Source organism: Engystomops pustulosus, chromosome 2 (genome assembly GCF_040894005.1).
Source record: "Engystomops pustulosus chromosome 2, aEngPut4.maternal, whole genome shotgun sequence".
NCBI classification, from domain to species: domain Eukaryota; kingdom Metazoa; phylum Chordata; class Amphibia; order Anura; family Leptodactylidae; genus Engystomops; species Engystomops pustulosus.
Genome location: NC_092412.1, coordinates 97,205,973 through 97,229,391, shown reverse-complemented (window position 1 = coordinate 97,229,391; position 23,419 = coordinate 97,205,973). Strand labels below are relative to the sequence as shown.

Below are 23,419 nucleotides of genomic sequence, written 5' to 3'. Positions count from 1 at the left end.
TCCCCAACCCGTAGAGCTTGCATCCGTAATCATGGATAGAGGGTTCTCCTCTCTCCAAGGCCGGCCTGCCTGGAGGTTCTCCTCTCTTAGCCACCATCTCAGGGAATCCAGGATCTGTTGAGGAAGTGTAATCCTCTGGTCCAAGGAGGACTGGTCCCCCCTCCAGTTCTCCAACATGAAGAGCTGTAAGGGCCTTGCGTGATACATCGCCCAAGACACCGCTGGAATTGCCGCTGTAAAGAGACCCAGAGTCCTCATAATGTCCCTTATGGTAGGGGATGGCTGTCTGTACAGCCTCTCCACCGAGGCTACTATCTTCACCACCTTGTCCTGAGGAAGGAAAGATCTCTGCTGAGTGGAATCTAATGTGATGCCGAGAAATATCTTTGATCTGGCCGGAGTGAGGGAGGACTTCAGATTTACCATCCAGCCCAGGCGATGTAGGAACTTCATCACCACCTTTATTAAGATCTGCAACTCTTCTGCCGAACCTGCGATCAGCAGGAAGTCGTCCAGATATGGCACAAAGGTGCCCCGATATTTCCGTATGTAGGCTCCCACCTCCGATATTAGTTTTGTGAAAACTCTCGGTGCTATCGCCACTCCAAAGGGCAGAGCTCTGAATTGGAAGTGCTCTATCTTGCCGTCCATCCTCACCGCCACTCTCAGGAATCTCTGACTGTCCGGATGAATAGGGACGTGGTAATAAGCATCCGCTAAGTCTATGGAAGCCATAAAACAATCCTGAAAGAGCAGGTTTACGGTTGACTTTATCGATTCCATCTTGAACTTTTCCACTTTTAGGTAGCAGTTTAGTGGTTTTAAATTTATAATGGTCCGGAATGTTCCGTCCGGTTTCTTTATAAGGAACAGGGTTGAATAAAATCCTGTCCCTCGATCCTGCAGTGGCACCTGCCGTAGCACCTCCTTTTCCAATAGGGATCTTACTTCGGTCTCTAGAGCCTGTCTTTCTGCTCTTCCGGCCACTGAGGTTATCTTGAAACGCTGTGGGGGAGGGGATAGAAAAGGTAATTTTAGGCCATCTTGTATGATCCCCAAAATCCACTTGCTCCCTGAAATCTTGCTCCACTCCGCCTTGAACAGGGAGAGCCTTCCCCCCACAGGACCCCTGGCGTCATTGCTGACCGGGACGTTTACTGGAATCCTGAGGCCGGGAAAACATGAATCCCTTAGACCTCCTAGAGGGTCGCCACCCCTCCTTCTTGTCTCCGGATCTCTGAGGAGATCTAAATCGCCTTGAGGGGCGAAAAAACTTCCTCTCTTGAGGCCTTGTACTAGGAAAACCTCTCTTCCTGTCAGCTGCCTTTTCCAAGATGTTGTCTAGTGCAGACCCAAACAAGAATTCCCCTTCACAGGGAATACTACATAGATGACTTTTAGATGGGAGGTCACCTGTCCAGTTTTTCAGCCATAAGGCCCTTCTGGCAGAATTAGATAAGGCTACCGATCTTGCCGATAACCTTAAGGCGTCCACCGAGGCATCGGCTAAGAAGGCAGAGGCCTTCTGTGCAGTGGTAACCTCCGAGATGAGATGTGACCTGGATGCACCAGCCTTAATCTTCTCCTCCAGCTGGGAAAGCCAAACAAAAAGAGACCTAGAGACGCATGTAGCCGCGACATTGGGTTTGAATGCGCCCGCTGCTGCCTCCCAGGAACGCCTTAAGAAGCCATCTGCCTTCTTATCCATAGGATCTTTAAGCACACCTGAATCCTCAACTGGAAGCGCACTCTTTCTAGACACTTTAGACACGGCAACATCTACTTTTGGCGCCTTGTCCCAAATCTCTGTCTCCTTCTCAGGAAAGGGATACTTCCGCTTCATAGCTCTAGGGATAAAAACCTTCTTGTCTGCCTTGCGCCATTCTGCCTGGATAAGGGAGGAAATATTCTCATGGATAGGAAAAACCTTTCTCTTCTTTTCTCCTAGACCCTGGAACATAACGTCTGTTACAGAGCGTTCTTCTTTTTCATCTTCTAACTCCATAGTTGATCTTACTAATTTTACTAGATGATCAATATCCTCTATAGGAAACAGGGGTCTGCCTGACCTGTCCTCCTCCTCTGACTCAGATGATTCTCCCGAACTAGGGCCAGAATCTTCAAGTTGCCTGGAAGTGCCTGGGGAATTCTCTGACCTGAGGGATCTCCTTATTTCTTGCACAGAACTACGCACTTCCTGCTGGATTAGCATACGCATGGATTCAAACAAGGTCGACTGCTCTTGTGCTAACAGGCGCTGAACACACTGGTCACAGTTAGGTTTTAAATAAGAGTCAGGCAGATTATCTCCACAGATTCTACATGCATGATGCTTAGACTTTACAGTGGCTTTCCCCTTACGAGATTCTTCCCTCTAAAATAAGAATCACATAAGACATCATCAGAACCAGTTTAAAGGCATGGTAAGGCCACACTCACCAATCAGCGGACTATCCCCCTACTCAAACTTTACCGTAGCGGTGTCCACCGACTCTCTACCACCTTCATTAGAACTCATCTTATTCAGTGGTGAGGATACAGCTCCGTTTTCATCCACGACTGGAGCAACTCCTGTGGCTGGCTGTGGGTGCTAGAAACAACACACAGGACTCCTGTGTGGGATCTCCTTTTAAAATTACCGCGTCTGACGTCATCTCCCATGTGGACGCTGGGCAGCGCGTCACTTCCGGTCCTCACCGGAAGTGGAGCCGGCGCCATTTTGGGGAAGACCATCGCAGAGGAAGAGGCCAGCGCTCAGCCGCCCTTCCACACACACGCCTCCACTCCGGATCGGAGGCGTGCCGGAGTCCGCCCGCACCCACAGACTGCGCTGCACCTCGCAGCCTTCAACTCTTCACCGCCGCCGAGTGACCACCCTCCGGTAAGCCTCGGCGGGGGACCTGTGCAGCCACCTGGGGGTACCTGGGACTCCCATTCCCCCCTCTCACCGCGACTCCTGAGTCTCACCGAGACTCACTGGATCCCCCGTCAGGGACAGGAAACCACTGAAGGAGAGGGGGCGTACCGCAGAATTTGAAGTCTGGGTTTCCTGTCCCTGGGGGCGGATCCCTCTCTCTGGTTGGGTGCTGTCGTGGTGAGAGGGGGAACCTACTTATTTACCATTGAGTGCCAACTTGACAATTTAAACAGTAACTAATTGCTCTCTTTTGTTCCACAACAGTCAATCATATCAGCCCCCTGAGGACATCAATACAGTTTAAAGCAGGAAGGCAAATTCAGACATCATTGTAGCTTCTCCCCAGGGTCTCTCTGTACAGGAAAAATCGTGGGGCCAGTATTAGGACCTCCAAAAATATTTTGGGCCTGTTCACACCTTCTTACTTCTCTTGCAGTTCCAATCAGTCAAGAATACGTCACTTTAAAAGAGTGCCAAGAGCTACATCTCAATTGTCTAGGACTGCAGGAAGATTTAAGTCCTGTCTGGTGAACTTTGTCCTGGGGCGACAGCCTGGGTGCACACAGAAAGGTCCCCGAGTGCCACCTCTGGCACCAGTGCCATAGGTTCGCCATCACTGGCCTAGGCCATTGGTAGGATTTATGCATGTTGTTTTATGCTCTGTCTTGTTAATGGCTCATTGTAACGAATCTGCAGAAACCAGAAAGCCTTGGGTCTGATGAAGACCTGAGACTGTCATGGCAACCGATCGCCGCTCCATGCGCTGCCATCTTTTGAATGCACCAATTGCGGGTATTTGCACTGGGTGTTTGCTGCTGATGTAGCAAACCCCACCTCTGTATGAAGAGGGCTTAGCCTGTGAGCCCTCTTCATACAGCACCTGCACCTCAAGCGCTGTACATGTATGGCGCAGAGCATCAATGGGTCTATGGAGGTCAGCTGGGAGAGTGGCATCTGATTTTTCCTTCAACAAACACCCATTGACTTCAAAGCTCATCTTCAACTAGTGCATGCTGCGATTCTCAGTTAACATCGGATCAGATCAATGCTCAGAATAATTTGTAATTACAGCTGTTTTTTTTCAATCCCAAAATGAAAAAACTATTAGGGAAATATAGTTGTTAAATAAAAGTTTACCTCGTAGAAAACCTTCGGCCATTTGACGCTGAACCTGAAGTAGATGACACAAACACACTGCTGATGGATCCCTGAGCCATTTCTATAAAAGAATAAAATAGAAAAAAAAATAAAATGAAAAGTATCCTTTTAGCAGTTTTTAAATGTTCAGGTGAACCATTAACGGAAATCTACAATGGGGAACCTGCATTCTGAGCGATTCCTCATAGTAGATACCCCGGCCGGACAACAGCTGCATCCTGTTTTTCTCTAATCCAGAGATGCAGCTACTGCAGAAATAAAGTTTAATTAGTCAATATGCCACTTAATTTTAAAGCTATTTGGGGAGTAGAATAGCCCCAGACACCTCCGGGGGACTGCCCCCAGTAGCCTCCATCAGCATTTTTTTGAGCTGTGTGCAAGTGCTGCAGCACGCTCTGAACGTGCACAGTAGCTCCCATTAGACTGCCGGGGAAAGCTGCTGCGATTGTCCACAGCTCGAATAATGCTGGAGACTAGCGGATAGAGGCAAGTAGGTAGTGGCTACTGGTGGCGTTGAGTAGCTTTTGGCCCCCAAAGCCGACTCTGGCTACTCCACCCCCCTATAGCCTTAAAGGGGACCCCTCACCAGATTGACCACCCTGAGTAACAATGCCTGCTGATTATAAGTCCTCCCCATATCACTTAAAATTTGCTGCCAGTGGGACTTTTCTGACTCATGTCTGGTGGTTTGACTCAGTCCCCATTATCGACCGACAGCCCTAGCTCTTCAAATCACTGCTCTGCCTCCGTGTACTTGGGGACTGCCTGCCAACGTTAAACTATGTACAGATGGGAAATTCTGTGTCAATATTTTTACACGGTGCCTTGTGTTACATTCATGACATGTGACCAGTGACATCATTGCAGGTCCTGTAGCAAAGGATAGTAAACTGTACACCATGTATGTGATTACGTGAAATCACAGCAGCCTCCATGAAAGATGAAGAGGAGTAGAAGTCCATGGAGGCTGCTGTGACTTCATGTGGTCAGAGACATGCATGGGGTGCAGTTTGCTATTATTAAGAAACTAAAGGACCTGAGAGCATGTCACCCTGGGTCACATGACCTGTGTCAAGTAAGGAGGCATAAGGTATAGGAAGGATTAGATGGGAGAGGCCGGCCGAGCAGAACACGCCCCCCCCCCACCACTCTGATGCCAGGAAAAAAAAATAAAAAATAAAAATACCTATCTATCACTGGCTATATATGTGCAAATGTTGTGACAGGTTCCCTTTAAATTTAAGTTGTCAATGCGCTAATTACTATTTCTGCAGCAGCTGCATCTCTGGATTAGTTAAAAAAAGGGATGCAGCCGCTGCCCGGATGGGGAATCTTTCATAAAGTAGATTGCCCATGGTAGATTTCCTTCCAAGTATTAGTAGTACCCTTACTTGCACATAATTAAGCGGGTCATCCAGGAGCAAACAAAAAAGTAGTAGCCAGTAGTAGGCCCTCAAGGCATAACACAAATACTGGTGACCACCCCAACAGATCAGACAAAAAGAGCCTAGAGCAAAGCAAATACACACTTTCCAGGCCCCTTTTCTCCTCCCTGCACCACACCGCAGCTTCTCCTCTCCTCCGTGTACCGTGCTGGTTGTATGCGACAGCATCAGGACCTGGCGCAGTACAGCAAACAAGTACTCAACACTCTCCTGGATCCTCTCTTGCTCCACGAGCTGTTCTGCTCAGTGTCCTTAACCTGATGCATACAACCAGTGTTAGGAAACAGAGTGGAGCAGAAAGAGAAGACCAGTGAGGACGTCTGAGCTGCAGTCACCTCTACCCGTCCTTCTGCACCAATGAACGCTTTCATCAGTTATGTTACTTAACTTATGGAATTGCTCATTGGACTCTGAAAGCAAGGTTCAGACCAGGGCTACATATGCTATGAGGCGGGATGAAAATCTCAGGCGGCAGATTATCATTAGCAAGAGTGTCAGAGCCAGAGTGTTACGTCGGTGAGGAGGCAAAGGGTTACAAAGGCTACAGTAAAGGTACTGTAGGTGGTTTTATGATGTGACAGGTTCCCTTATAGAGTTGATATGTGGAGCATTCTAACTTATAGAAGAGTATTAACATCTACATCAGCAGCTACTCACCTGTAACATACGGTTCTAGAGCCTTTGGTACTAAGCTCCTTGCTGTTTTTAGATCCTCTGCTGAACAGCTACCAGACTCCAAGCCACATGCCATTCCCATTCTTTTTAGGACTTCTATATCATCATGAATTTCAAATGTGTTGTCAAAATTAAAAAGATATTCAAATCTGAAATTAAAAAATATTTATAAAGTGTTACATTGAAGTAGATACAGTGAGACAGTCTTAATCAAAATTGGAGATAAAATCTATTTAATGAAAGGGGGGGTGGGGGAGAAATGTGTCAAGCGCCTGTATTTAAGGGAAGCCAAAATGTAAATGAAGGACACAGAACAAAAAAATAAGTATATACTAAATATAGCAGGAAAATAGTTGTTTCACAGGGAGAGAAAAAGTTAAAGTGTAATTATTAAATTACTTACTTGTCATTAGAAATACTACAATCAATCACAGTCTTTTTGCTGGTGTTCACTATGATGAAAGGTAAATGTATGACTGAATTGGCAGGAGGAGATCGGTTCGCTTGCTGCTCTGCCAGACGATTTCTTTGAACTAAGTTTTTAAAGGCAATTTGCTGAAACACAAGTGGAACAAAAATATTCACCGAATTGTAAAATGTGTTTTTATTGCATTTCTTCTGTCAAAAATCCTCATTTCACACAACAAAAAGGAAAATTCTGCTATTGAATAAAATTTTTATAATATCCCAATGTCATGTTCCAACATTACATAGCGCTGTGTGACCTGGGGCTCATTCACACAGCAGTTATGGGGCAGTGATCTGGACTCATGAGCTGCAGCCAGATCAGGGACCCTTAGACTTAGAAGGCTCCCAGACACAATGCGATGAACACACCGTATGTTACTAAATCGCCAATTGTGTGTTACCAGTGAATTGGGCAGCTTCGCCATTACATATAGGTCATGTCCTATATTCTGCCAAATCGCAGCCACTCGTCTTCCTATGTAGGAAAGAGGGCTGAAGAACGATCATCCCCCCTCCTAGTTTAGAGCTCATTCAGACAGTTGTGTGCTTGACCAGATCCCAGGCGAGCACAGGGCTGTCTGAATGAGCTCTAAACTCTTCCCTTTTCTAATCTTGAATTCATTATAGGTGGCACAAATTGGTGGTACTAGGTGTACAGACAGAAAGCACAGTGCATTGTGGGATCTCAACCATTTGACAAAGACGCCAAATAACCAAAATAACAGTGTTGTACAAATCTTCACATTAAAGTTGGTTTATGAACCATTCCTGATAAAAAAAGATGCAGATATAAGAAATTGAGAGTGTTTTTAGAGTATATAATAGCGAGAATATAAATTTTTTCTATGACAAGATTGCTGTAAATGTAGTGAGTGAGGAAGGCATTATTAGTAGCGGATGCATCAGAGCCATGAAATTACTGAGAGATCATTAGTGTGATAATACTAAAGCCCTCTCAAGGGTAGGGGATCCCTTTGAGGCAATCCAGGGAATCCATATTACTTCAAATATCTGAAAGGTGTCAAAGGATTATACAACAGATTGATAAATAAAGGGACATCTTATTTATGACAGGATGGCAATAAACACACTAAAAACCTGTGAGGTATGACAAGAGAGCCCTGGCTGGTTGTGCCCTCCAGGTGAGAGATAGGAGGTCATGAAGCCAACATGAATGTTAGGACCACTTTGTAAGGTGTTGAATCTCTGCATTAATTTATACTCCCATTCTTTCCTTTCCCTCTGTGTCCTGAAATGTCCCATTTAAAATCGTGATCTGCAAATCTTCCATAGTGTGGTCCTCTGGAGAAATGTGCAGCTACTGGGAGATCTTTCCTTTAATATGATGTTCTTTTAGCTATGGCACCATTACACTAGGTATATCTTTCTCATCTGCACATGTATTGTACATAATGCATAATACAAAAAAGCAATAGGTCCCATGTCCAGGTGTCTTCATGTCACAAGACAAGGCTAGTCCAGTTATTGTTATTTTGAGTCAAACTCAGAAGATGATATAAAAGAAGTGTTGAATACTGAGTAAAAGTACCAATGTGGTGCTTCACAACAACACTTTTGGGTTTAAACCTGAATGGTAAAAATAAGTTTTTCATATGGAGATCAATTACAAATATGAAATGGGTAACTGCAGAGACTACCTGTAGTATAAGTTCCTGTAGCTGGGATTGTTTTTGCTTTATTCTTTCAAGACGTCTTTGTCTTTCAACCTAGGAAAGTATAATAAAAAATTTACAGTGTAGATTCTGTAAAAAAAAAGAAAAAATACAGTCTAATTTGCTAAAGTCATAAGTGTCTGGTAGGGACACCACACCATTTAGACAAACATAACCATAGCCAAATTACTACCCAATGGAATCTAAAAAGATTAGGCTTCCTATATGACAGCAAACAGAGGTCTACAAAACTGAGGAACAGTTACAGAAAGTATATTGGAAAACTGTATGACTTCATTATACAACAAACATTATTTGCTGAAACTGGACAACCCTTTTATCCCAACATATAACAGTACAAGATTATGTTCCTTTTATGGAAAGTACAGCAACCTTTATTTTATCTGATAAATTAGATCTATGTAACGGACACTGTTTATTATTATTAACCCCTTACCGACATTGGACATTTTAGTACATCACACATGGGCTGCGGGTGCATGGGGCAGGGTCACAGTCTGAGCCTTCTCCATACAAGGTGGGTGTTGGCGATAAAAATCTGGGTTGTCATTGGGTTAGAGGCGAACCATGACCCGTTACCATGGCAGCCTCAGATCATACATACTTTAACCCTGATTGAAATTACCATATACATGCAGTCCCCGGGTTACATACAAGATAGGTTAAGGTTAAGTTGAATTTGTATGAAAGTCGGAACTGTATATTTTATAATTGTAACCTCAGCCAGAATTTGTTTGGTCTCTGTGACAATTGGATTTTAAAAGAACCAAAATTAACAATTAAGCTTATTTGCAGACACCTTTTATAACTCCTACAGCTGAAGTAAAATCGACGCATTGACGAAGTCAGATCCATGAAAATGTAATAAAGGTTAATCGGAGCGTTTAAGCCCGTACCAGAAAATAGCACCCAAAGTCTTTCTGCCATTTTGCAACATAAAAAAATATTATAAAAAGTGATCAAAAGGCCATACCAGTCCTCAAAATTGGGAGGGAAAAAAAAAAACACACAACACAGCTCTGTAGGAGGTTTTAATTTTTTTTAAATGCATGAAAAATGTAGTATCCCCGCGATACTCATACCAACCAAAAGAATATAGGAGACATGTCATTTGGGGCGCACCGTAAAAGCAGTAAAAACTAAGCCCACAATAAAATTATAGAAATGATTGTAGTTTATTTCCATAACCCAGTCACGTAGGATTGTGAATTGATTATTATTTACTGTATTATGAAATGTTACCGTTTTACTGCAACAACCAATGGACTCTAGTCCAGTAATCCAGCAACCCACTAGCTAGAGCGGTCTCGGAATAAACTGTACAACCCACCAATAGAGCGAAACAAGTCAGTGTTTTGAGGCATGCTTGGTGTCATCTCATGTACAAGCATGTCTAAAAGTGTGAGGATTTTTTTTTTTTTTTAAACCACGTGTACTTGCACATATTTCTCTCTTTTCTACAAGAGAAAGAAATTTTGTTTTATGGAGAGGTGCACCCCGGTACTTCAGCTCACATATCCCTTTGCTGTTGGAGTGTCTGCATGTGGATCCTGGACTGTCACTGATCTTCTATTTCTTCTTTATCTTTATAAAAAAAAATTGCTCTGCAGGCAGTGTAATTTTTTTCCATTAAAAATAACAATTAAAGTAATGGAAACCACAACAATGGTGTAAGCTAAGCCAGTAATAAAATGGACAAAGGAAAAATTGAGGAAAAAAAGGTACACTTTTGAAGGCAAAAAGTAGAACAGATCCATAATACTTTCTCATGTATAATGGAAAGAAAAAAAAATCCCTTACACTTTATGTCCATGTCCCTGCTAGGTTAAAATCAAGTGGAAAGGAAAGAATAACCACTAATGCCTGTTGATTAAACATACCTCTAAATTTTGACATTCCTGTGCAGAGTTTGTTGGTAGGCCAATCCACTTTATCTCCTTTTTTTCTTTAGAAATAATGTTCATAGCCATAAGCACATTTAGGGCATCATAAACACGACGTCTAATGTTCTTTTGGTCATATGCCTGCTGTAAAGGAGAAAGCTTATATTATAAAAATTGTGACTTTCAGATACCAATAAAAGGCATTCTAAATAACACTTCCTTCATTCTTAATGTGGCTTCTCGGTAGGTCTCAGAGCCCTGCAGCCTACATTTTCCACTGGATAGTCATAGACAGAATGGACAGTTACAACACAATGAATACTCCCTTAGTATTTACTCAAGTAGACCGGGGTAATGAATCCTAATGCATAAGCGAATTACATTTCGAGTATATTTTTTGGAGGTGCCGTCAGAGTGCTCTTTCCCACCATACAACCGTCCCATTGTCATAAATAGAAATATTGTAAAGCACAAAATGTTTGATGTTTTGATTCCTCCTGCCTGCCTCTTCCCTTATCTGTAATGTAATAACCCTGGAACCTACCATCGGATCTACTTCTCATAGTAGATTCCTCATGGTAGGTTTCCTTTGAAGGGGTTTCCCCACGAAAGAAAATTCTCAAATCTCAATCCCCTAGTGATGTTTACACAATACAGATCATTTTAACTCTTTACTTTACAATGTTACTCAGTTTTATTGCTGTTTTAGCTCCCATCACTCCCTAGGCTGCTCAGTGCAACATTCCTGTGGGGTGACAATGAGGTTAGAAGACAGAAGTGTATATACATCTTGATAATCACCCTGATAATCTGACATTGTACTAACACACTGACACAGAATGAGAGGAGACAAATCAGAGATGCATGAGATCCATTAGATGCCTATTACACAGTCAGCACTGCTACATCTCTGTTCTCAGTCTCACAGATATGTGCCTGCCTCCTCCTTTCTCTGGATCACTTAGTTCCTTGTAGATTGCGGTTTTCAGCTCGTCACTCCTCGCAATGTGTTTACTGGCAGGAAGTTATCATTGTGCGCTCCGTGCCAGGGGGCGTGGCTACAGGCACACAGCAGAGACACAAATCTCAGCTTCAGGCTGTCACACACACAAATCCAAGATGGCAGCCACCCGACTCCAAGTCAGAAGATACATGGTCGTGTGTAGTGGCATCTGAAATGGTCTACAACGTACTGATAGGGACAGGTTGGACTCCTGTCTGATATCTGCGAAATACGAAAGTGTTCTTTTGTTATCCTGATTACATATAAGAAAGTAGTCTTCATGGGAACACCCCTTTAAGATACAGAACGAATTAGCATGACATGCATTTTCCCATGGCTTTTCTCTTGCTCATGCTGTAATGAATTTTGATTTCGTCTGTTAAAGGAGTCAAAAATACCAATGTTGTAATGATTAGCTGCTAACTCCACAACATACTTCTAATTGCTCTATTTTTAGCCTAGAGGCCCCTTCACAACCCCTCGGCCATTACATCTAGGCAAGTCTCTAAAAACAGAGTAGCAATCATATGGATAAACCAACCAAATGCACCCATGATGCATGTACAATAAATACTGAGGGAGGTGCAGCAGGGAAGCTTTCCCTGGAAGTGCCGCCCTCTTGAAGTAACATACAGCACAATAGCATCTTCACACCTCATTTCACTGCAGTGGAAAGCATTGAGGATATAGAAGAATAGCGTACTACCCACTGGCAAGCCATTTTTTATACTATCTCGCAGCAGATCCTATAGCCGGAGTTAGAGCAAATTGAGAGATGTAGATACTTAACCACTAGGTCAATGGTGGTGAACCTATGGCAGAGGCAGGTGTCAGAGGTACTACTCTGTGTTGGGTTGAATGCTTTGGTGTCCATAGAGGGTTCAGATTTCAGACAGGATTGAAGAATCTACCTGCAGTCCCAGGCGACTCAAGATATGCTGCTCCATCCAGCATTATCCAGCTCTCAGCATTAAAGAGAACCCATCAGGCAAAATAACCCCCCTAAACTAAATATATTTTCATGAACTGCCATTAGAAAGCATTGCCTCTATCCCTTCATTGTCCCTTTACATGCCTGTAAACCTAAGCAATGAGGTCCTAAAGCTGTATGCAAATGACCTGTGAGATGTCCAATGAGTCATTAGCATATTCAAGCTGTCCACTATTCATGAGTTGGAGGTACAGCCACACCCCTAGTGCTTGACTGACAGTCTGTATAATGATGTCAGGTATAATGGTGTAATGGCTCCTCCATGTGCTTCCTGGTACTGGCAACCACACCCCCTGCAGCCTGTGTGTATGAGATACTCCTATTCATATGACTGACAGCCTGTATAATGATGTGCTTCCTGGTGCTGGAAGCCATGTCCTCTGCAGAATGTGTGTTTATATGAGAGATACAACAGCTCCAGGCAGCCATTTTATAGCAGAACATGTCAGGTATTTGCGTGAGACACAGACTTCAGCTACACATGTGTATAGATCAGCAGATAAAGCTCAGACACCAGCAATGCTTACTATACATTACACACAGACCTGAGCAGGGGGAGGGGAGGGGTAATATCACTGCCTCTGACCATGTGACCAGCCTCATTTACATAAGAAAATATGAAATACATTACAATGATTAACGTATGAATTGACTAGATAAAGGCTGTGATGGGATCCTTGTGAGCTGCTCCAACAGGTAGTAGTGACAGGACTAGTGGCAGAGACCTGATGACCGGCGTCATTTAAACATGACATTTCTTGGCTGCTTGGGACTGCAGGAAAAGTGAACACTTGTGAAAAGGGCCAGATTATCTTTGGAGGTCCTTTTGCTGATCCCACATTTCTTACTGTACAGGGGGAACACTGGAGAGAAGCTACAATGATGGTCAAAATTTGCCCTTTTTCAAGAGTATTGGTGCACTCAAGAGGCCGATACAATTGAAAGTCGTGGCAGAACAACCAGCAATAACTTGCTTTGTTGCCGATTAAATAAGTGGGTTTTGGTTGTAGTTTGGGCTCTTTGCCTCCAAAAGGTTCATCATCACTGCACTATATCATATACATAAACACCAAAAGGAAGGTGGGGGTGAGGTCAGTGGGCCACCAACTTCAACCTCCCCAAATTACACTCACATACAAGAACAAGAGAAAATAATAAATATAAATAAATAACCAAGTGGTACTATATCATATACATGTAATACTTATTTCTATTTCAGGACAGACAGTGAGCCAGAAGCCAAACGGTCTGTAGTTCTTAAAGGAAATCCAACATCAAACCAATAATAATAATAATCTTTATTTATATAGCACAATCAAATTCCACAGCGCTTTACAAATCATAGGGGACATAAGTGATGTAACACTATATTTGTATAAAGGACACCTGTCATCAGGTCTCTGTCACTATTTCTGTCACATCTACCTGTTGGAGCAGCTCACAATGATCCCATCCCAGCCTTTATCTCGTTATTTCATACATTAATCATTATTAAATCATCATTTCTTTATTATGTAAATGAGGCTGGTCACGTGGTCAGAGGCAGTGATGTCACCCCTGTCTGTGTGTAACGTATAGTAAAGCATAGCTAGTGTCTGTGCTTTATCTGCTGACATGCTTCATCCACCTAATACACATGTGAGAGACACAGACATCAGCTACATATGTACTTGACATGTTCTGCTATAACACACACGCACACAAAGCACTGGGGGTGTGGCTGTACATCCCACTCATGAATAAGCTGGACAGCTTGAATATGCTTATGACTCATTGGATATTTCACAGGTCATTTGCATGCAGCTTTAGGACCTCATTGCTTAGGTTTACAGGCATGTAGAGGGACAATGAAGGGATAGAGGCAATGCTCTCTAATGGCAGTTTATGAAAATATATTTAGTCTAGGGGGTTCATTTGCATGACGGGTTCTCTATAAGTACAAACAGTCATATGGAGCAAAATGTCCATGGTTTATCCATGCTCGATTTAGATGGTCAATTTTCTTTTAATGCAAAAATTTCACAATTTTGGGGGTCACTAAAGGATGACCAGCATAAGTGTGCATTGCACCAATGTACAGATGTAATGGATGCTGAATGGACCACATAACATTGTGGTTTCATGGGGGCCAGCTTGATGCCAGTTTCTCTTTGAAGGCTAAGGAAATCCTGCACCAAAATAATCCATTTGCACAATTTTTGCCGAATGGACTTTTCCCCCCACAAAGCTACTATTCAAGATAACAATCTTATCCTTCAAATACGGGGGCATTGGTTCTCATTCTGCAGCTCAGTATACTGCCTGTAACTACGGTTCTGTGGCTTACCAGAAACATTTTGAAAAATGACATTTTTACATTGATACAAGATGCTTGGCTCCAAGTACTAAAGAGCCCAAGATGGGAGAGTGGGAAGGGAGGCTCCAAGTCACCCACACACGTAGGTTCTGTATGATGATACAGTATCAATGTTGTGTACTGTATGTATCCAAATTCCTTATATACACACACACACACTACAGAAAAAATACCACTTCCATTATACGTGTGCAGATCACTATGATGCAAGGAGTCCCATCAGTGTAATTGGTATGCGAGACAGGTTTCTGAAATGAGCTACTGCAGTGTCAACTTACCGATTCGTTAGGAGATATGTGGTTGTCAGCTGAACTAAATTCTGCCACCAGTTCATCAGCCACCTCATTGTAAGAGGTTGTACCTTTTTTCTGTACTTTTTCACAAACTTTCATTGAAAAATGACGTAAGCCCTTGCCATTTTTCTCTCCTTTTTTATTCCTCTTCCTTTAATTAAAAAAAAAAAAGAAAAAAAAGAAAAAAACAAATTAGATCTATGGCTACCTTAACAAAAGCAATGCATTAGGCTGATATTCTAAAAGGTATTAAACCAATGGGCCACATCGTTCAGGCGTTAACTTTTTGAAGATTTAAAAGACTGTTTTATGTTAGTGGTAACTTTTGATTAATACATTTCTATTTATGTAGTTTTTCTTTTTTAAATATTACAATGTAAGAGGTGGCAGTACTTGTGTTATGTATGCCCTGTAAGATACGGTACTAGAAGTGATAGAAAACGCCACCGCGAAATTAAATGGATAGCTGATATTTTTAATGAGTTATGCAGCGAAAATACATAAGTAGTTCAATAAATGGGTAGTCACCAACATACTATAAGTAATGCCTGGACATTAATTGTGATATTTAATAACCGTGAATACATAATGTGAAATAAATTAATTTGTCAGTGTTCTGAATCATTTTAGTACTTTATATAGGTTTAACGCACATTACCCGACACCCTGCCAGCAATGTGTGGAGAGTCCCAACGGAGGTACAGCTGCAGCCTGTATCTCCTCATGCATTCTCCCTCTACTTCACACCATCTCTCCCCATGCCAGGAAGTGGGGAGAGGTGAGAGCTGCATGAGTGTGGAGGAGACTGACAAAGGCAGCAGCTTCACGCCCTCCTCATTCACCAGTATGAATTCATTGATCTAAACTACCGAAATGATTCAAATTGCCGATAAAGGCATTTTTAAAACCAGCATAGTATAGGTTATTGGAACCTGTCATGAGATAAAAATGACATTCCTGATGACACGTTCACTTTAAAGGAGATCTACCACCTGGATGAAAGACTATGTAAATAAGTCTGAGGGGCTCCAGGCTCCATTAACACCTATGGAGCCTGGAGCCCCTCAGGCTTATTTACATACAGTCCTTGAACCTGGTGGTAGTTGCCCTTAAAGAAATTTAGTTTTACATTGTGATATTTTACAGCAATGAATACATAACTTCAGAACCACATACACATACATATAGTTACAACACCAATACAAAAACCCACAGTATGCGAAGAGCATTTCACTTACCCTGCAGACCATGGAGAGGAGTCTGTAACTTGGTTCTGTGAAACAAAGTGCGTGTTGGGGGTATGTGGACTTCCTAATAAAATTGTGTTTGGTGCAGACTGTCTTTGTGGTGTGGTAATAACCTGCCAATGGAGAAAAAGGCAGACAAAATGTCATCACATTCTAGTAGATGTTAAGTAGTTTCCTTCACAAATTTAAAATAACAGCAAAAGTAAATGTGGGTTAGATGCATTAAAAAAAAACAACATGTGACTTGTCTGTGTTACTCATTCCTCAGATCTTAGCCCCCACCTTTGTGCTCCTGCATAGCTCCTCCTCATGCTCCTTCACAGAGGTCACAGCCTGGTGAGATGACATCAGTGGGGGAGGGACAAGCTGTACAGGAGCACAAAGATGGAGGCAGCCTGCAGCTCAGACAAGTCACATGTTTTTTTTAAATGAATCCAAACCAAAGTGCAGCCCCTGTGACTACCCAAGGATTTTGTCAGGTTGCAAGAGTAAGTTATAACACACAATTATATTGTAATGCAAATGCTTAAAAAAGGCAGAGGCATTTTTGCACCGCAGGTGTCATGGGCTTTTACAATCTGTTTTTAGTGAAAAATGAGGTCCCTGGTGACAAATTGGGAGTAGGGGAAAGAAGGAAACGTGAGGGGGGAATTAAAACGCAAATTTCTATAGTAAAATGTATTGTGTTGTGCATATACTTTTATGAACGTTCGTAGTCTTAATGCTGTTGGAATATAATCATTAGACATCTAGTCTACCCTATTTCTGGGTACCAATTCTGTAGGAATAGGTCCCCAACTTGAAATACCTCCATTTCGAAAAAAAAGGGGTACATCAGTTGGACCCTAGTTTCTCCATGAGTAATGGAGCAGACAGCCGTGCATGACCGTTCTGCTTTATTCATCTATGGAGCCGACAGGGCAAACCTGTGATGTGAAAACCCTTTCTGGTGACTACCTCTTGAAGCTCATCAAGAGAATGCCAAACCTATATGTGCAAACCTAGAATATAAAAGACATTTATTTTTTTGTTAAGGATATAATTCCACATGTGTCAATTGATCCTTTTGATACCTTCAGTGGGAATCTACAATTTTTATAGTCATGAAAATAAAGAAAACTCTTTGAATGAGAAGGCGTTTAAACTTTTGGTCTGTACTTTAAACCCACAGCATCAATAATGACTAATGTTCAAAAAAGTTTATGCACAACACATTTAATACATTTTAATATAGAAGTTATTTTTTAATCACACTCACTTTTCCTTCTTTCCCCTACTCCCAATTTGATTAGTGTCCTGAAAGAGACAAATTGCTACCAAAATAACTGGTAAAACTAACAAAGTAGTTCTAGTAATCATCATAGGAAGAGCAGATTTTATATCCAAATGAATATATACTGGAATTAAACAAGGCAGGGTAGTAAAATATGTACAGGAGCGGGTATAGGCTCTGGAAATAATATCAGGAGCTATTTTAAGCTGGCAATCCCTTTGTTCCCCCTCCTTAACTGGATAAATGCACGACTTACCATGACCCTATTAGTTGCTGAGAGAGGATTTTTTTTTATTATTATCTGTCTTAAGTCCAGGTGACCCCGTTCAATCTTAGCTGTACAAAACCAGGATAACAGAGCATCCAGATCCAAACTGTGGTGTCCAATTCTCAATGTTTAAAGGGATATACTGGATATTAAAAATAAAAATCTAGTCCAAGTTCATTTGTCATATGGTCCGGATGCAAATCAATACTAAAAGGGGATTTACAAGATAACAATATGACCTATTCTATTTACAATGAGGAGTCAGGATTAAAGAAGTGTCAGATCAACACCAATTGATTGATGAATTAGGAGAGGCCAAAAAAAAAAAAAAAAAAAAAAAAAACCCTTAAGACACTGTACAGTGTTGTACTTGGTAGTAAGTGAAGCAGTATTTTTGCTTTCCGCTGTCTCTTAGCTTTCCAGATCCTGGAACACCTCTGTAGGTAAACAGCAGCTCAGATGTACAGTACCACCCAAGGGGTCATTGAAAAGTGGTCTGGCCAAAGATAATGGGTCTATATGCATCATATAGGGTAGAAAAAAAAAAAAAAGACTATTTACAGGAAATCTAGTCTGGAAAAGGTGGTCTTCTCAAAGAGATGTTCTTTTGAAGAGATTTCATTGTATAAAACTAGCAACATGACCACCAAATTGACTATGAAGTATGGACACATTTAAAAAAAATTTGCTTACCACTTGTTGAGATATGTTAACATTGGATTGTCCAAATGTTTTGGGCAATAGCTGTTTTCCGACAGAAGATGGATGAACAGCCAACAACGACACTACACCTACAAATTAACCAAAAATAATGACTGCAGTTGACCTTATAGAAACTCATTGGAGTAGACATTTAGGTTTGCACAATTTAGTGATAAGCTGTAAAACACTTTCAGCCTTAAAGCACCCACCACTCCACATATATAATACTAATGGTATATTAACAACACACCAAAGATATCTATCAGGGCTCCATTCATCTAAAAAGTGACCCAGAAAAATACATCCGGCTACATAATATCTTATTTTATTAGTCTACATAACCCATGATCAGTAAAGAAGTATGAAATATGTGAATGCTAAATAAAAAATGTATTGTTATTAAAGATTTTTGTTATGCAACAAATAGTATGTAAATACTTAACCCAACAAATAAGTTGACGCTTAAAGATTAGCGATCAGGTATTCACAGTTTCATGTCATATCTCTAGAACATTTTAAAATTTGTGGGTCTAACCCTAGGATCCACGGAGGATAGGAGTCCCCAGTTCAAGCCTCAATGCCAAAGAAAATTTAGGGATAGGACTTCCATATACAGAAGAAAATATAGCTTCTGTCATCACAGCAACTCCCCCAGACACAGAGCCTCTCCATACACCGTGGTCACAGCAGGGGTCATGGGACGCAAGTCTTCAAGATAGATGTGGGGTTATGACACCTATACAGCATGTAGACTACATCAGATCAGTGGAGGTCTAAAACCTGGCACTGACATTCGGATCATCAAAGCCATCAGTCAGCTCTGTCTATTGTGTAGTGGCTCGTACCGGGTAACTTCAGCTCAACTTCCATTCACTTAAAATACAAGCAAAGGTAAATATCGTACAGATCGGTCGACTACCAGTGTGAAGCAACAGCAGGGCTGCCCTCACTTCCAAACACCTCCCTCCCTCAGGACACACCAGAATGAAATGGGACATCCAAACCAAGGACATATTAAACCCTTATATAAGATTGGTCATTTTATTTCAGGACAGGGCTTTACTGCATACTGTTCTGCTTTTTGTCCAACGTGGATATGAATATAAGGAGGGGCATTTATTATTGATTTATCATACGATTTGTAGAACCTTTAAGAGTTTGCAATAATCGCTTCATTTACAAACGTGGAATACCAGCGTTGCCTATATGGCACTTTAGAATCACTGCAGACGTAATGTTGTGCACATAAGATATACACCTGCATGTGATGGTAGACAGTGACACAGTGTGGACACAAACATCACTGCGGTGTTCTCAATCATATAGGACCCAGCATGCAGGAAATAGTTAAACAATGGTGTTTTTTCCCCCACACAAGTCCCCAGGTGAGTCACTTAGACAAGAAGCAGTATAATTCAAAGTTTTAAAGTGGCCCAGTAATAGACAATAAAGCACCTCACCCTGTCAATATGATAAGCTGATAAGGGGCAATAACATATGTTGGCATATGGATACAACTTTTTGGACAAGTTTATGGTTTGCCAATATGAATTATCTTAATTTTGAAGGGAGAACCAAATTCTGGTAACTTACCTTTTCCTGGACTAAGGTTCTGATCTACAAACACTTTCAGCTCTCCATTTGCTTCAAGTAATCCAGCCTTTTGGGGGAAAAACAAATATCAAATGAAGAAATTGTGATTTTGCTAAAGAAAAGGAAAGCAGAAAACTGACTGGCATTCAAGAATGAGGCATTTATGGCATTCTGTTCTGTGATCTTTGGCAGGGCTCCTACCTCTGTGACCAGTCTCCAATCACAAGAGCAACAGGCCGCTGCATCTGACTCAACTCAGATCACAATATTGAGCTATACTTCTGGGGGACTTGCCCACAATAAACCCTTTCCATGCAGGGCAAGGTGGCATTTCACTAGTCAAGGAAATATGAAGTACAATCTGGTTACCAACAGAAATTATTTCTGTTGATTAAAACATTTTTTTATATATTCAGCTCTCAAACATAATTAACTCAGGATATCCCAAGTGCTGCAGCAGCCAGGCACGATGTTGAAGTCATTGGGGCTCATTTATTAAGAGTCCACAGTATCAGAATACCCGACGATTTCCGATGTATGCCGCATTTAGAAAAGTTTTTGGCACACGCGATCTTTTTTTGGCGCACAAGACAAATCGGGAGGGGGGGGGGGCGTCGGACAACGCAGCGTAACAAATTGCACTCCAGAGTGACGGTATTCAACCCCTTAAGGACGCAGCCACTTTGTAGCTTAAAGGGGTATTCCCATCTGGGCATTTACATTTAATAAAATTCATGTGCCATATGTAAACATTTCTTCAATTGGATGTTATTAAAAAAAATGTTCCTGTGTGAAGATAATTTCTCATAACTGTAGTGATATGGTCCCTTAGAAACTAGATAATTTCCTCGGATACGACCACGTCATACTCTGGCAGAGGTGGCCAGACTTGCGCTATAGAGTCCTGCCAAACCACCAGGATTCACCGATCATTACCACAGGACGGCTGTGCGACATGTAGTAACTCCCAGACATTTTATATACAATAACCTTTTGTTTCTTTGTGCACTCAATCTATCAGACGTGGCCGTATCCGAGGAAGCTATCTCGTTTCTAAGGAACAACATGGTTACATTTATGCGAAATTATCTTCACACAGGAACATTTTTTTTAATAACATCCAATTGAAGAAATGTTTATATATGGCAGATTAATGAAACTGAATGTAAGTGCCAAGATGAGAATACCCCTTTAAGGCTCAGCCCGATTTTTTGGATTCCGACTTGCGTTTCTTTATATGGTTTTAACGTTCGAACACTTACTTATCTAAACGATTCGGAGATTGTTTTTTCCCCCACATGTTGTACTTCATTTAAGTGGTAAATTTTGGATGATAAGTTTTGCATTTACAAAAAAAAAAAAAAAAAAAAAAAAAAATATTTTGTTTTTTTTAATTTGCCATTTTTGAAATTCTAAATCATTGTGTTTTCAGGCAGATAGATTTGCCAGCTAAAAAAAAAAAATTGCTGAATGACATTTCCCATTTATCTACATAACATTTTCAGAATTTTTGACATGTCTGGATAATATATTTTAATGTCACGCGGCTTACAAATCGAATAGCGATTTTCCAGATTTTCAGAATTGACTATTTTGGGGATTAATACTGTTTTGAATAAAATTTTACATATTTAGCATCAAAACCCCCCCATATAACCAACCCATTTTCAAATCTGCACCCCTCAAGCTATCAGAAACAGCTTTTAGGAAGATTGTTAACCCCTTGAGATCTTCAAGAGAACCCATCATGCAAAATAACCCCCCTAAACTAAATATATTTTCATAAACTGCCATTAGAGAGCTTTGCCTCTATCCCTTCATTGTCCCTCTACATGCCTGTAAACCTAAGCAATGAGGTCCTAAAGCTGTATGCAAATGACCTGGGAAATGTCCAATGAAGCATTCACATATTCAAGCTGTCCAGCTTCTTCATGAGTGTGAGGCACAGCCACACCCCCAGTGCATGACTGACAGCCTGTATAATGATGTGAGGCTGTATAATGATGTGCTTCCTGGTGCTGCTGGCCACACCCCCCCCCGCAGCCTGTGTGTGTATAGGAGGGATACAGCAGCTCCAGGCTGCAGCCATGTTACAGCAGAACATGTCAGATTCATGTGTAGCTGATGTCTGTGTATTAGGAGGATGCAGCATGTCAGCAGATGCAGCACACACACACTAGCCATGCTTTACTATACATTACACACAGACATGACCAGGGGGGAGGAGAGGGGAGGGGTAACAGGGGTGACATCACTGCCTCTGACCATGTGACCAGCCTCATTTATATGATAAAGAATAGATGATTTTACAATGAATAATGTATGAAATAACTAGATAAAGGCTGGGATGGGAACCTTGTGAGCTGCTCCAACAGGTAGTGGTGACAGGATAAGTGACACAGACCTGATGACAGGTGTCCTTTCATAGCAATTGACTCAAAATGGCGGTGAAATTTAGAATGGTCATATTGTTCCCTTATACGTTCATTTAGCCCTAAAATTTACACACATTTCCAAAAGATAAAAAGATAAAATCCACCATACAATTTGTTCTATAATTTCTCCTGAGTACAGAGACCCCCCTCATGTTTCCGTGACATGTTTTATGGGCGCACGGCGAGGCGCAGAAGGGAAGGAGGGACCTGCAGCTGCCACGATTTTAGTTTCCTCATTGGCCCCTTTTGTAGGCTATAAAATTTTCGCTTTTGCGTTATTGGGGCCATGTGACGGCATTTTTTTTGCGGGACGAGATGCTTTTTCCAGCGTTACCATTTTGGGGTTGGTATCCCCCATTGTTGAAAATTGAGGAAGTTTTTTTTTTGAGGGCAGGAGTAGAAAAGCATCAATTCTGTACTGGATTTTTTACCTTTTTTTTTGGTGTTCACGGTATAGCTTAATAATCATGTTATCTTTATTTTACGGGTCGATACGATTACGGGGATACCATACATGAATATTTTTCTTACGTTTTACTAAATTTGTCAAATAAAATCCCAATGTGGGGAAAAAAAATCTAGCATTTTTGCATTGCCGTCTTCCAAGTGGCATAACATTGTTACTTTTCTGGCTACGGAGCCGATTGATGGCTTGTTTTTGCGGGACATGTTGTACTTTGCACCAGTATCATTCTGGAGTACACAGTTTTTTTTTACGGCGTTTATCATTCGGGTTCAATAATTATTTACTTTTATTCTACAGGTTGTTACAGACGCGGTGATACTATATATGTGAGGTTTGTGTTAGGATTTACTTTTTTTGAGTTATATGTCTATATTTTGGGGCTTATGGGCATTTTTATTGATTTTTTTATTAAACTTTTTTTTTTTGTACTTTTTCCACCATGGGACATGAACAAGCAATCATATGATTGCTTGTTCATGATAATACTCTGCAATACTCATGTATTGAAGGGTATTAGCAGTGTCAGCCTATACACATGCATAGGCTGGCACT

General features: G+C 41.5%; 1 protein-coding gene across 4 annotated transcripts in view; it reads right to left on the bottom strand.

Moving 5' to 3' along the window:
- TFDP1 (transcription factor Dp-1) overlaps positions 1–23,419 on the bottom strand; it is a 42,383-nt gene that overhangs the window by 4,927 nt on the left and 14,037 nt on the right. For all 4 annotated transcript variants that reach the window (XM_072135629.1, XM_072135630.1, XM_072135631.1 and 1 more), the window contains exons 3-11: positions 19,967–20,033; positions 18,365–18,462; positions 16,122–16,243; positions 14,869–15,034; positions 10,238–10,384; positions 8,322–8,390; positions 6,599–6,750; positions 6,178–6,344; positions 4,055–4,136 (exon numbers count right to left, since the gene is read on the bottom strand). In XM_072135629.1, the coding sequence (XP_071991730.1) occupies positions 4,055–4,136; positions 6,178–6,344; positions 6,599–6,750; positions 8,322–8,390; positions 10,238–10,384; positions 14,869–15,034; positions 16,122–16,243; positions 18,365–18,462; positions 19,967–20,033 (1,070 nt within the window). The remainder of the gene's footprint in view (positions 1–4,054; positions 4,137–6,177; positions 6,345–6,598; positions 6,751–8,321; positions 8,391–10,237; positions 10,385–14,868; positions 15,035–16,121; positions 16,244–18,364; positions 18,463–19,966; positions 20,034–23,419) is intronic.